This window comes from Pristis pectinata, chromosome 5, assembly GCF_009764475.1.
Source record: "Pristis pectinata isolate sPriPec2 chromosome 5, sPriPec2.1.pri, whole genome shotgun sequence".
Lineage (NCBI taxonomy): Eukaryota > Metazoa > Chordata > Chondrichthyes > Rhinopristiformes > Pristidae > Pristis > Pristis pectinata.
In genome coordinates this window covers 69,409,369-69,421,905 of record NC_067409.1, presented here as the reverse complement: position 1 = coordinate 69,421,905, position 12,537 = coordinate 69,409,369, and the positions used below count along the sequence as shown (strand labels likewise).

At 40.2% G+C, this 12,537-nt stretch overlaps 1 protein-coding gene across 2 annotated transcripts in view; it reads left to right on the top strand.

The window, feature by feature from the left end:
* The window catches only part of ulk4 (unc-51 like kinase 4), a 527,384-nt gene that overhangs the window by 314,339 nt on the left and 200,508 nt on the right, over window positions 1–12,537 (top strand). For both annotated transcript variants that reach the window (XM_052015441.1, XM_052015440.1), the window contains exons 28-30: window positions 1,384–1,435; window positions 1,547–1,691; window positions 10,591–10,683. In XM_052015441.1, coding sequence (XP_051871401.1) covers window positions 1,384–1,435; window positions 1,547–1,691; window positions 10,591–10,683 — 290 coding nt within the window. The remainder of the gene's footprint in view (window positions 1–1,383; window positions 1,436–1,546; window positions 1,692–10,590; window positions 10,684–12,537) is intronic.

Genomic DNA, 12,537 nt, shown 5'->3' with positions numbered 1-12,537 from the left:
AATGGGCATTCTGAGATTCTGTAGTAGAGTGCTCCTATTGGAAGGGCAAAGGGATAGATTTTCCAACCTGGGCATTCCATCAAAAGAGTTGGAAATGGTATTAGGCAGTTCCTGGGGCAGGTGGTCTAGCTACAATATTCATTGTTACACACGTGGTCAAAGTAAAAATCTGCCTCCCCAACCCCAGATATCAATCATAGAACCATGGATGTTCATTGTTCTAGTTGGCAGGGGAAGAGCCTCATGGACTTATCCAACTTCTCAGTTCTTAGTCTGCAGCCTTGTGGGTTGTAGCACATCAGGAGCTTATCCACACACCTTTTAAATGTGATGGGATCTCTGCCTTCACCACACTTTTAGATGACAAACATAGAAGAGTAGGAGCAGGAGTTGGCTTGGAGCTCAGCCTCTGAGCATGTGTACGAGGTGTAGTCTGCATGATGCAGCTTGACTACTGAGGTTTGAATAATTTTGCTTCTGAAATGTAGTTGGTGTAGGTTAAACAATTTCTCATTAGTGGTGAAGGTTAGCTGTATGACCCAGGCAGCTTATTGGCAGTGAGGTGTAGCATTGTGGTAATGATGCTGCCTTGTTTAACACTGGCCTTCACTAAACTTGACTGTTTTAGAGCCAGTGGTTAGTGGCATGGCTTGCATACTATCATGAAGCAAAGATAAGATGAAGGTGAGAGGAAGGTGATATCTGAATTTGAAAAGAGTGCTTCAAAGAACCTCCTGGTTGATAGAGTCAAAGGCTTGAGGTTGATAAAGGTGGTTGCAATTATTCTGCACAACACAATTGAATCACACTTCCATTCCAAAGAGACCAACTCCATCCTGTGAGGAAGCCTACAGCTGAGGAAAGATTCGCAAGGCTCGTTTTTTTTGGAGCAAAGTCTTCTTTTAGAACTGGATGCAAGTTGGATGATGAAAGAGTTCCCACCTGTGAGTGTGGAAGCAGTCTAGGAATGTCAACTGTTCCTAATTGTTATCTATCTGGCTGGCAGAGTGAGAAAGTGTTATTGCGTTTGTGATAGAAGGTCAGGATTGGGTTCAGTTACAATCTGCCCTCACACCGTCGCTTCTGACAGTGACTGTGTCACATCACCATTAGATGGGAATCTTGGTCAGCATGGACCAGTTAGGCTGAAGGGCCTGTTTCCGTGCTGTATGAGACTATGACCCCAGTGCCCAACTCAGTGAGGATCTGTGAAATCATATCCCATCATGAGGCAACACCTTTGAGGAAAAGAACAAATGGCAATGAAAATTGGCCAAGACACATCAAAGTAAAGGCAAATCTATATAATGTGCTATATTTTAGTTAATGTAGTCAAATTAGCCACACATTTTCCTTTAATCTCTGCTTATTTCTGCTTTTCAGATTGTTGACTGTGTTCTCCCTCCCTTAGTTTCTCTGGTGCTTAGTCAGAATGGTAAGGACTGCCAGAAATGAAGTGCAGTGGTCATTACATTTTCCATTGCTTCTGCCTTTCAATTTTTCTGACTTTTCATTACCTCTTTAATATGTGCCTGTGTCTTTGAAGTGGAGTGGCGGATCTTCAGCTTGCGGTTGCTGTCAGAGACTACATCTCTTGTGGCAAACCATGAGGCCACGTTGGAAGAGAAAGAGGAGTATCTTGCTGCAAACAACAAATGGCTGGCCCTCATCCGGGAATCCCTGCTCCCTCAGTAAGTAAATGCTCCGTTGTCAAACTGGGCTCATTTAATTGTGCTGGGTCTTAGTGTACTAAAATTATAAAAGAAACAGGAAGAATGCAGTGGAGCTATGAAGGATGTGGAGGAGAGTTGCAAAGATGCTGCCAACCCTGATAAATTTTTGGTTCAAGGAAAGATTGGCAAGGTTTATGATATTCTTTGGAGCAGTGAAGGCAGAGGGGAGATGTAATTGAGGAGAATAAAATTATGAAGGGCCTAAATAGGGTGGAAAAGAAAAACCTGTTTCCCTCAGCAGAGAAATCAGGAATTGGGGGCATAGCTTTAAAGTAATTGTTGAAAGGTTTAGAGGGAAACTATTTTCATTGGAAGGGTGATGGGCTCTTGTTCTCTGCTCATTATTCAAAAAAGTAGTTGGATATACATAACATATTGTATCCTTTAAGGCTACAGACCAAGAACTGAGAAGAGGTATAAGGCTGGTAAACGGCAGCATCCTGTGTTGTAAATTTTCATGATACCATGATTTGCAGTGTTTTAGAATTATTAAAGTCTACAGCTATACAATTGTTTCAAATATGTGTGACATATTTAGAGAAAAGAAAGTTTAAGGGTGCTGGATTATATTTTCAAACCTGCCTGACAAAAACATTAAAGTGATGACAGCAGTCTCCCACCCTTAAGGAGAAATTCAAAATGTTTCTCAAAATGCTTGGGTCAAAAGCAATGGGAGGTGCAGTTTGCAACCCCCTTAAGTTGCCCTAAATGCTCCAACGTGGGCATGATCAAATAAACTAGATGGGTAGATAGGGTGGAAGAGGGGTCCAGTAGAGAAATCTATGAATGACACAGTGGCACAGCTAGTAGAGCCGCTGCCTCAGTGCCAGAGACCCAGGTTCAATCCTGACCTCCGGTGCTGTCTGTGTGGAGTTTGCATGTTCTTCTTGTGACTGAGTTGGTTTCCTCTCACGTCCCAAAGAGGTTTTGATTAGTAGGTTATTTGCTGCTAGTGCATAAGTGAGCGGTAGAATCTGTTAATGGGAACATGAGGAGAATAAAATGGGATTAATGTAGGATTGGTGTAATGGCTAGTAATGGTGCAATGTAGGATTGCTGTAATTGGTGCAATGTAGGATTGGTTAATGTGGCACAGACTTGGTGGACTGAAGGGCCTGTTTCTGTGCTCAGTGACTCTATGACTTTGGAATGCTGGAGAGAAAAGAAAAGGAAGTAGTGGAGGTATCTCACTGGGGCTAGTATCTCAACAATACAAAGGGACAGAACACTCAAACAAAAGATTGGACTAGCAAAGAAAAAAATGGTAGTAAGACAAATCGAGCCAGAGTACAAAAAAATTCTAAGATGTCCAAAAATGTTAAAAGACGAATATAAGGGTGTGTGAAGTATCCATGATAATGTGGATGGATTAACAGTGCAAATAGATGGATATGTTATAATTGTCCTTGTGGAGACATGGCTGCAACGTGACTAAGGGTATTCGATGTTTAGGAATGATAGGCAAAATGGTAAAGGAATTGGGGTGGTGCTGTTTGTAAAAAATGAAAACTGAGCAATATTGGAAAAGGAAATTGGCTCAAATAATCAAGATATAGATCAGTCTGGATGGAACTAAACAGGCTCCAAGGGGCACAAGACATTGACTTCAAATAGCCGTGGTAATGTAGGGGACTGCTTCAAACAGAAATCGGAGATGTATATCTGATAAGGATATGACAGTAATCATAGTTGCTTTAACCTACAGAACAAATTGTCAATAATTCTATGGAGGATGAATTTTTGTAGTGTATACAGGATTGTTTTAGACCAATACATTGAGGAACCAACTGTTTATCCTACATTAAGTGCTGTGATATGAGAAGAGATTAGCTGCAGGGTGTACTTTAGGAAGAAGTGATCTTAGCGTGTTTGAATCTTTCATTATGATGGAAAATGTAGTTATTCAATCTGAATTTAGGGTCAAAACACCAAATAAAGGAAATTGCAGAAGTATGTGGAGAGGGTTGACCATGAGAGTTTGGGGAGGTTCATTGAAAGGCATGGTGATTAAGCTATGGCTAGCATTTGAGGAGCAAGTATAGTTATACATTTCTTTCAAATGAAACACAAACAGAAAAGCAATCCACCTATATCTACAAACAACATTAAAGATATTATTAGAACCAAAGAGGAGTCATGTTAAGTTGCCAGAAAAAGTCACAAAACTAAGGTTAGAGAGCAGGTGAGAATTCAGCAAAGATTGACTGTGAGAGCAAATATAGAGTATGAGAGTAAACATGCAAGGAACATAAAACCAGGCTGTAAAAGTTTCCAGTCATACATAAAAAGAAAAGAATGAGTGAAGTCAAATGTAGGTCCTTTAGAGTCAGAAATGGAACAATATGTAATCGGGAACAAAGAAATGGCAGAGCAGTTAAACAAATTCTTTGAATACGTGGGCCTTGAGTATAAAAATCAGGAAGTAATGTTGCAGCTGTATGAAACTTTGGTTAAGTCATATTTGGAGTATTGTGTGCCGTTCTGGTGGCCCCGTTACAGGAAGGATGTGGAGGCTTTGGAGAGGTTGCAGAAGAGATTCACCAAAATGCTGCCTGGATTAGAGGGGATGAGCTATAAGGAGAGGTTGGAAAAACTTGGGTTGTTTTCTCTGAGCATAGGAGGCTGAGGGGAGACCTGGTAGAAGTTTATAAAATTATGAGAGGTATGAATAAGGGAGATGGTCAGAATTTTTTTCCCAGGGTGGAACTGTCAAACTAGAGGGCACAGCTATAAGGTGAGAGGGGGAATTTTTTTATGCAGGGTGGTAGGTACCTGGGACATGGTGCCAGGGGAGGTGGTGGAAGCAGATACAATAGCAATGTGTAAGAGGTATTTAGACAGGCACATGAACAGGCAGGAGATGGAGGGATATAGACTGTATGCAGGCAGCACTAGTACAGTCATTCATCTGCTGGGAAAGGAGATGAGAGAGAGGACCTGTGTAGAATTGAAACAAGGACCAATCCATATATTCTACACAACAGTGTGGGCCCGCGAACACACTTTGGATTTGGCGAAAATGAGAGAAGGTAAGATTTCTTTATTATTTAAATGTACATTGAAATACACAGTGAAATGCATCTTTTGCGTAGAATGTTCTGGGGGCAGCCCGCAAGCGTCACCACACTTCCTGCGCCAACATAGCATGCCCACAGCTCCTGACCCATATGTCTTTGGAATGTGTGAGGAAACCCACACAGACACGGGGAGAATGTACAAACTCCTTACAGACAGCAGCTGGAATTGAACCTGAGTCGCTGACACTGTAATAGCGTTATGCTAACTGCTACGCCGTGAAGTTGAAGGAGAAAATTTTCAGTGTAAAAACAAGTGAACCAGGGTGGTAGTGAAGGAGGCTTGCCTGGCCTCCACTGAAGGAAGAACCAAAGGGCACTGGGCAGACAGGTGTTGGATGGAGGCAGAGATGCTACATTAATTCAAATCCCTGGTAATTAGCTTTTTCTTTCAAAATTTTCTGATTGTCAGCCGGTGTTGCTGACACACTCTGCAGTAATGTTTCTTTTCTTTTTCAATATTTTTTATTAATTCCAAGTCGAAAATACAAAGTACATGAAACAAAAGAAAAGACAAAATGTTACAAAATACATTGTATTGAATCACACTTGAAATCACAATACCTCATATTGATAAACTGAAATGATAACTAATATTAATAAATTGGAATAATTTTATTATAAAAAAATCTAAACCTACTACCAAAACCGAAGCTGTTTGGTAAGAAAAAAGACAAAATAAAAGCCCTAAAGACATAATAGTATTAGCCAGTATTTGTACTTTAAGCACCAAATCAATGGTTTTGAAAGTAGTTCAAAAAAGGTCCCCATAATATTTGAAAGTTCAGATTAGATCCGGAAATTGAACAACGGATCTTCTCTAAATTTAGATATGACATAACATCCCGTAGCCAGTAATGTTTCAGCATTATGAAGTTTACTATGCTTTATGTAAATTGATGCTTGTCATTGCCTGATTTTTACTGCCTATGTTAAAAAGAAAGAACTTTTCACGTCTTTTCACGTCCCCTTCAGTATGTTGGGAAGCACTGTATAGCCAGGGAAGTACTTTGGAAGGCTAGTAACCATTGAAATTTGGGAAGCCAGTTTTGATTTAGAGATTTTTAACTGTTAGCTACCCCAGTGATCTGAAAATTGGAATGAAAAAATGAAAATATTTCAGGATTATTCGAAGACTATGTCTACATTTCCATTTCTGTTTTATATACGGCAATACAAAGCCTGCGCACAGCCATGCAAGCTGCCCTGTGACCCAATACAAATCAGACATCATGGCTAAAATGTTCTCTGAAGTTGCATGATGTTATAAAATTATTTTATTTAATGCTGTTAATATTGTACATTAATTATTCCCTTTAGTTGTCTTCTTTTATTATAATATGTTCATACTGATGAAGTCATGCTTCCTAAAATTGAATGGATGGAGACCTCTCCTGGCCAGCGAAGTATAAATTCCAGATTCCAGTGTTTTCTAGATCCCTCAAAATCAATTTTGTTAACATGTAAAACTGTCCTAATCACATTTTTGAAACTATGTCCTGCTGAGGAGGGATACTTGTCCAAAACTGGTTTCCCATACACAAAAAGAATTCCAGTTCAATTTGACAAGGAGAAGGAAATTATCAGGGAGCACTTTGGATGAAATCAGCTCATTGTTACATAGAGGCCATTTGACTGCAGCTGTGTAAATCAAACAGTGCAGGGCAGTAAACCAACTATAACATAGGGTTTCAGAGACCAGTGGTTGTGGTCAGTGATCCTCCTGGAAAATGTTTAGGGGCTGTCATTTATTAAATAGGCCATGGGTAGCGGTAGTAAAGTCTCATTGTGAACACAGACCAAATTTGGACAGACCTGACCTTTAAATTTATAGTTATAAATTCAGATGTAATTCATTCTTCAAGCCTGAAGAACCCCACAATCTCCAGAGCAAACTGTCGGCTCCTTATCTGAATACACAGAGTATTAACAATGGAGGTAAATTAATGGCTTGTATTGAAATAAATAGGTACAGTATAATAGCTACTGCAGGGACATGGTTGCAAAGTGACCAAGGTTAGGAATTAAATATTTCATATAAGAGATAGGCAAGATGAAACAGGAGAGGGGTGACTCTGATAATAAAGATTTGGACAAAGGCAGTAGAGAGCAAGGATCACAGCTGGAACAATCAAGGTAGGATTCACCAGGATGTTGCCTAGATTAGAGAGTATTCGCAACAAGGAGAGGTTGGATAACCTTGAATTGATTTCTCTGGAGAACTGGATGCTGAGGGGAGACCTGATAGATGTCTATAAAATTATGAGAAGCATAGATAGGGTAGACAGTTTTTTTTTCCCAGGATGGAAATTTCAAATGCCAGAGGGCACGGCTTTAAAGTGAGAGGGGGAAAATTTAAAGGAGAAGTACAAGACTTTTTTTTACACAGAGAATGGTAGATACCTAGAACGTGCTGCCAGGGGAGGTGGTGGAAGTAGATAGGACAGCAATGTTTATGAGGCACTTAGACAGACACATGAAAGGGCAGGAAATGGAGGGATATAGACTATGTGCAGGCTGATGGGACTAGTTTAAATTAGCGTCATGGTCGGCACAGATATGGTGGGGCGAAGGGCCTGTACCAGTGCTGTACTGTTCTATATTCTATCTCTTTTAAATTTCTCCCATATTTCCATAAACTTATACCTTCTAGTTCGAGACTCCCCTGCCCTGGGAAGAAGATTCTATCTATCTTTTCTATGTGCCTCACAGTTTTATAAACCTCTGTGAGTTCACCTCTCAGCCTCCAGTGTTCCAGTGAGAGTAAGTTCACCTATCCAATCTCTCCTTACAACTATTGTCCTCCAATCCAGGCACTATCCTGGTGAATCTCTTCTGCACTTCCTACCACATCCTTCCTGTAATGTGACAACCAGAACTCCAAATGTGGTCTAATGTTTTGTACAACTGCAACAGGATGTCCCAACTCTTATACTCAGTGCCTCGGCCTCTGAAGGCAAGCATATCAAATGCTTTTTTGACTATCCCATCCACCTGTGTTGCTGCTTTCCGGGAGTATGGACGCACCCCAAGGTCTCTCTGTTCATCAATGCTCTTAAGGTCCCTGCCATTTTCTCTATATGCCCCACCAGAATTTGACCTCACACTTGTCTGGATTAAATTCCATCTGCCATCACTGCACCCAACGTTCCAGCAGATCTATGTCCCTCTGTATCCTCAGACAACCTTCTTTGCTATTTCAGTGAATGCATTTATTCCAGTCTGAAATTAGCATCTTAAATCAAAGTAGGCTGCCAGTGTATATAGTGTGAGTTGGCTACAGTATTTGGAAAACTACTTTAAAAGATATGAAAGAAACAAGCAATGACTATCATTTAACGAATTAGTATATAGATTACAGATATATGTTCTAACAAAGGAGAAAAACCCAACAGGAAAAGTGGTGCAGCAAGAGATACTACTTGTTATGTTGCCAAAAAGTCTGAGGACTGGGAAAATTTCAGAACTTAACACTGGAGGGCCAAGAATTCATGATAAAGGGGAAAATAGCATATGAGAGTTGTTTTTTACCTTCTTCGTAGCTGATCCCTTGGATTGAGGATGACTTGTTTCCACACTGGTTTTGTGAGTTCTGCTGTGGCTGATGATTCAAGTGTGGGACTCACAGACCATTGCATAGATAGGGTAGGAGGTGCATGAATTTTTGGTTTGTAAGAGGGTGCTTAGGCAAGGCTTTCTGTGCTTTGCATCCATGGCTTCAAGGTTCTCAATGCCATTCCGAATGCTTCTTCTCTGCTTAGAACGGTTATGGGCTTGTTATGTTATATTGTTATATGTGATATGGGGGATGCTGCATTCCTTCAAGGAAGCATTCAGCACACCCCTGAATCTTTTCCTCTGTTCACCTGATCATCTCTTCCCATAGCAGTGCTAGGAATAGAATGAAGTCTAAGAGACAGATGAACTTTTCAATTTAATGTTATCCTTGACCTCCTTTGTTAGCCCCTGGTGGTGCCTATTTCTTATGGAACCCCTCATTCTAACTGGGATAAATTCCTGCTGAGTGTTATGGACCATCTGTTTGAAAGGGATTCTGTAAGAAAGACACAATCTGTCTTTAACAAAGAATGTCAAGGATAATGTTTAAATGAAAAATATGGCATACAAAATGGCAAGGAGAAGTGCTGGTGGTACATCAGAGCACTGGAAATTTTTCAGGATCTGGCTGCGAAAGAGTAAAAAAAATTGATTTTGAAAGAAAACTTGCAAAACAAACTATAAGAGTTTCTATAAATTCATAAATATAAAGATCATGGCTAAGGTAGGTGTGGGACCTCTAGAGAACAAAGCCAGTGAATTAATAACAGGAAACAAAGAAATGGGAGACATGTTAAATCAATTTTTACATCAGTCTTCACCATGGAGGACACTGCAAATATCCCAAAGATAACAGATTGGCTAATTTCAAATAACAAGGAGGAACTTGTAAAAATCCCAATCACATGGAATAAAGTATTAGAGAGAGTCATAGGGCCAAAGGCGGACAAATCACAGGAAGCAATGGCCTGCACCCAAGGGTTTTAAAGGAAGTGGCTGCAGAGACAGTGAACGCATTGGTTGAAATTTTACAAACTCGCTAAACTCTGGGAGGGTACCATAAGATTGGAAAACAGCCACTGTGACTCCCTTGTTCAGAAGGGAGGAAGATAGAAGGTGGGAAACTATAGGCTGTTATTTTAACATCTATTATAGCCAGAGTCAATAATCAAAGAGAGAATAATTGATCATTTAGGAAAGCTGAATATAATCAAACCTAATCATCATGGTTTTATGAAAGATAAATCATGTTTGATAAATTTGCTCGATTTCTTTGACAATGTTGCAAGAGAGTCGATAGAGGGGGACCTGTAGATGTATTAGATTTCCAAAAGGCATTTGACAAGATGCCACAAAAGATGCTCCTGGATAAACTAAGAGCCCATGGTATTGAAGGGTGTGTGTTAGCATGGATTGTAAACTGGCTGTCACATAGAAAACAGAGTTGGGGTAAATGGGTGATTTTCAGGTTGGAGGGATGTAACTAGTTGAGTACCCTAGGGATCAGTTCTTGCCCCTCAATTGTTTATTATTTACATTAATAATCTGGAGGAGGGAATGAAATGAAAGGTTCCCAAGTTTGCCGATGATATAAAAATAGGTGAAAGGACATTTTGTGATGAGAATATTGTGATTCTGCAACAGGATAGATTGAGTTGTCTGGAGGGATATGGGCCAAACATGGGCACATGGGACTAGCTCAGCTGGGCATCTTAGTCAGCATGGACGAGTTAGGCTGAAGGGCCTGTTTCCGTTCTGTATTACTCCATGACTCTATAAGTGATTGGGTGAGTCTAACGTGGGGCAGTGGAATCAAAAGGCGGATTATTATCTAATAGGAGAGAGACTGCAAAGGGGTGAAGTTCAGAGAGATCTAGTGCATAAATCGCAAAAGGTTTTCAAGCTTGTCCAGCAAGCTTGGCCTTTATTGCAAGGGGGTTGGAGTTAGTCTTTGGACTTCCCTACCCTAAAAGGCTATGGAGATTTTTGACTATGAAAGAAATGGTGGGATTTGGATCTAGTGCAAGAAAGTGGTGCTCATATAGAAGTTTGACCACGATCTGTCTGTAATGGACTTGGGTAGAATATTGAAATATCTGGCCACATAGAGCTTATGGGTATGATAGTCAATGTAGCCTGTTGGCTGCAAGGAATGAATTACCAACAATCTGTGAGGAAAAAAATATTCTTTTCCCAAACTGCTTAAGATTTTCTTTTTATTTCAGTTATGAGCAGATCTTGATGGAACCTGATCCAGTACCACTCTACGCCTTGAAGCTGCTTGTCACCCTGACTGATTGCAGTCCAGTTTTCATAAGGTATGTTATTCATATTGAAATGAAAATGGAGCAAGAATTTCCCTGCTCATTATTTGTAACCATCATTGCTGCATTTGTGAATGTTGTCTGTTTGCTGTTTCACTAGGAAGATAGGACTCAGAATAGGCCAATCAGCCCTCAGCATTGGAATATATAAAATTATGAGAAGCACAGATAGGGTAGAGACACAAGGAACTGCAGATGCTGGAATCTGGAGCAGATGCTGGAGGAAGTCAGTGGGACAGGAGGCATCTATGGAGAGAAATGGACAGTCGACGTTGTGGGTCGAGATCCTTCATTTGGGTAGAGTCTTTTTTCCGGCGTGGGGGATATGTCAAATTCTAGGGGACATAATTTTAAGGTAAGGGGGGAAAGTTTATTTTTTCGCTAAGAATAGTAGGTGCCTGGAACGGGCTACCAGGGGAGGTGGTGGAAGCAGATAGGATAGTGGTGTTAAAGATGCATTTAGACAGAAACATGAACATGCAGGAAATGGAGGGATATGGATCACATGCAGGCAGATGGAATTAGTTTAAATTGGCATTATGGTTGGCACAGATATGCTGGGCCAAAGGGCCTGTTCCTGGGCTATGCTATGTTCTTTGTTCTATGTTCCAATTCCATCTCTGAACTACACCATCTTTAAGCTTTTTAAAAGATGCCCCTTAAACTATACAGTATCTCTATCTTCTTCATTGTTTCTTTGTGGCACAATCTAATAACATTGGCCAACACTTCTTTGAAAGCTCAGTATATATGCAAATGGTTCTTTCTAGCTACTTTTAAAATGGAAAACAAACCTATGGTCCTCATTTTTACCCATGAGTGTAAAGTAAAAATAAACAAAATTTTTTAACTCCAGTTGAGCCTGTGAAATTCCTGGGACCATCCAGTGGTATGTGTATTTTATATTCCTCTGTGATATTAAGGCAAGAGAAACTGAAGTCAAAGTTGGATTTTTCCTGAGGAATGATGAATCTTTTTGTCTATTTTGCCCAGAAATGTGAGATGTCATAGAAGAGAAAGGAGGTAGCTTTCTTTTTCAGAGCTGGACGTTATCTTAGCTGAACATCACTGTAGAAGGCACCTCACATCTCATGGATTGAAAATGCCACACTTCTACTCCTGTCAGCCCTGTATTCACACATTAACCTGAGTTTGTTTTGATGGAAAGTTAACAGTTGCTGAGAAGAAAGGGTACTGGACATAAAAAAGAAAACAAACTTTTTGAAGTATACAAAGTAGATCATAGTTATGTTTAATAATCACAGCAAGCAGCTAGCTCACACTCCAGAGCTCATTTTCAGTTTTGTTAGCTGTCCTTTGCAACTACTTGCTTAATTTAATGCATCTTTTTATAAAAATCAGCTGTAGAGGCATACCTGTGTGCTTCAGTTGCACCTTGCCCTTTCCACTGGGTAGGACAATGTTACAAGAATTTGTAAGGAGGCTCCACTGAAAGTTTCCTTAGGAATTGTTAGTCGGTGAGGAAATGTGCTTGGAGTATTACTTTAAGCAGTTGTGAGATTCGAGTTTTTGTACACATCCCACAAGACATGGAGAGCTTAATTTTGTCAGATGAGTTACTTTCTTGGAAAGAATTCTTCATAGAATCATAGAATTGTACGATTCAGAAATGGGGTCCTTCAACCCGCCTTGTCCATGCTGACTGTGATGCCTATGTATGCTGATCCCATATGCCTGTGTATTATTTTTCTGACACCAGACCAAAGTACAACACCAGAGGAGTTTTACTCTATATCTGACCTGCGAGGTGATTATGGTACCTACCTGTTGCATTGGCTGCACTAAAGAGCAACAAAATTGCTCTAATATCCAGCATTGTACCTTGAT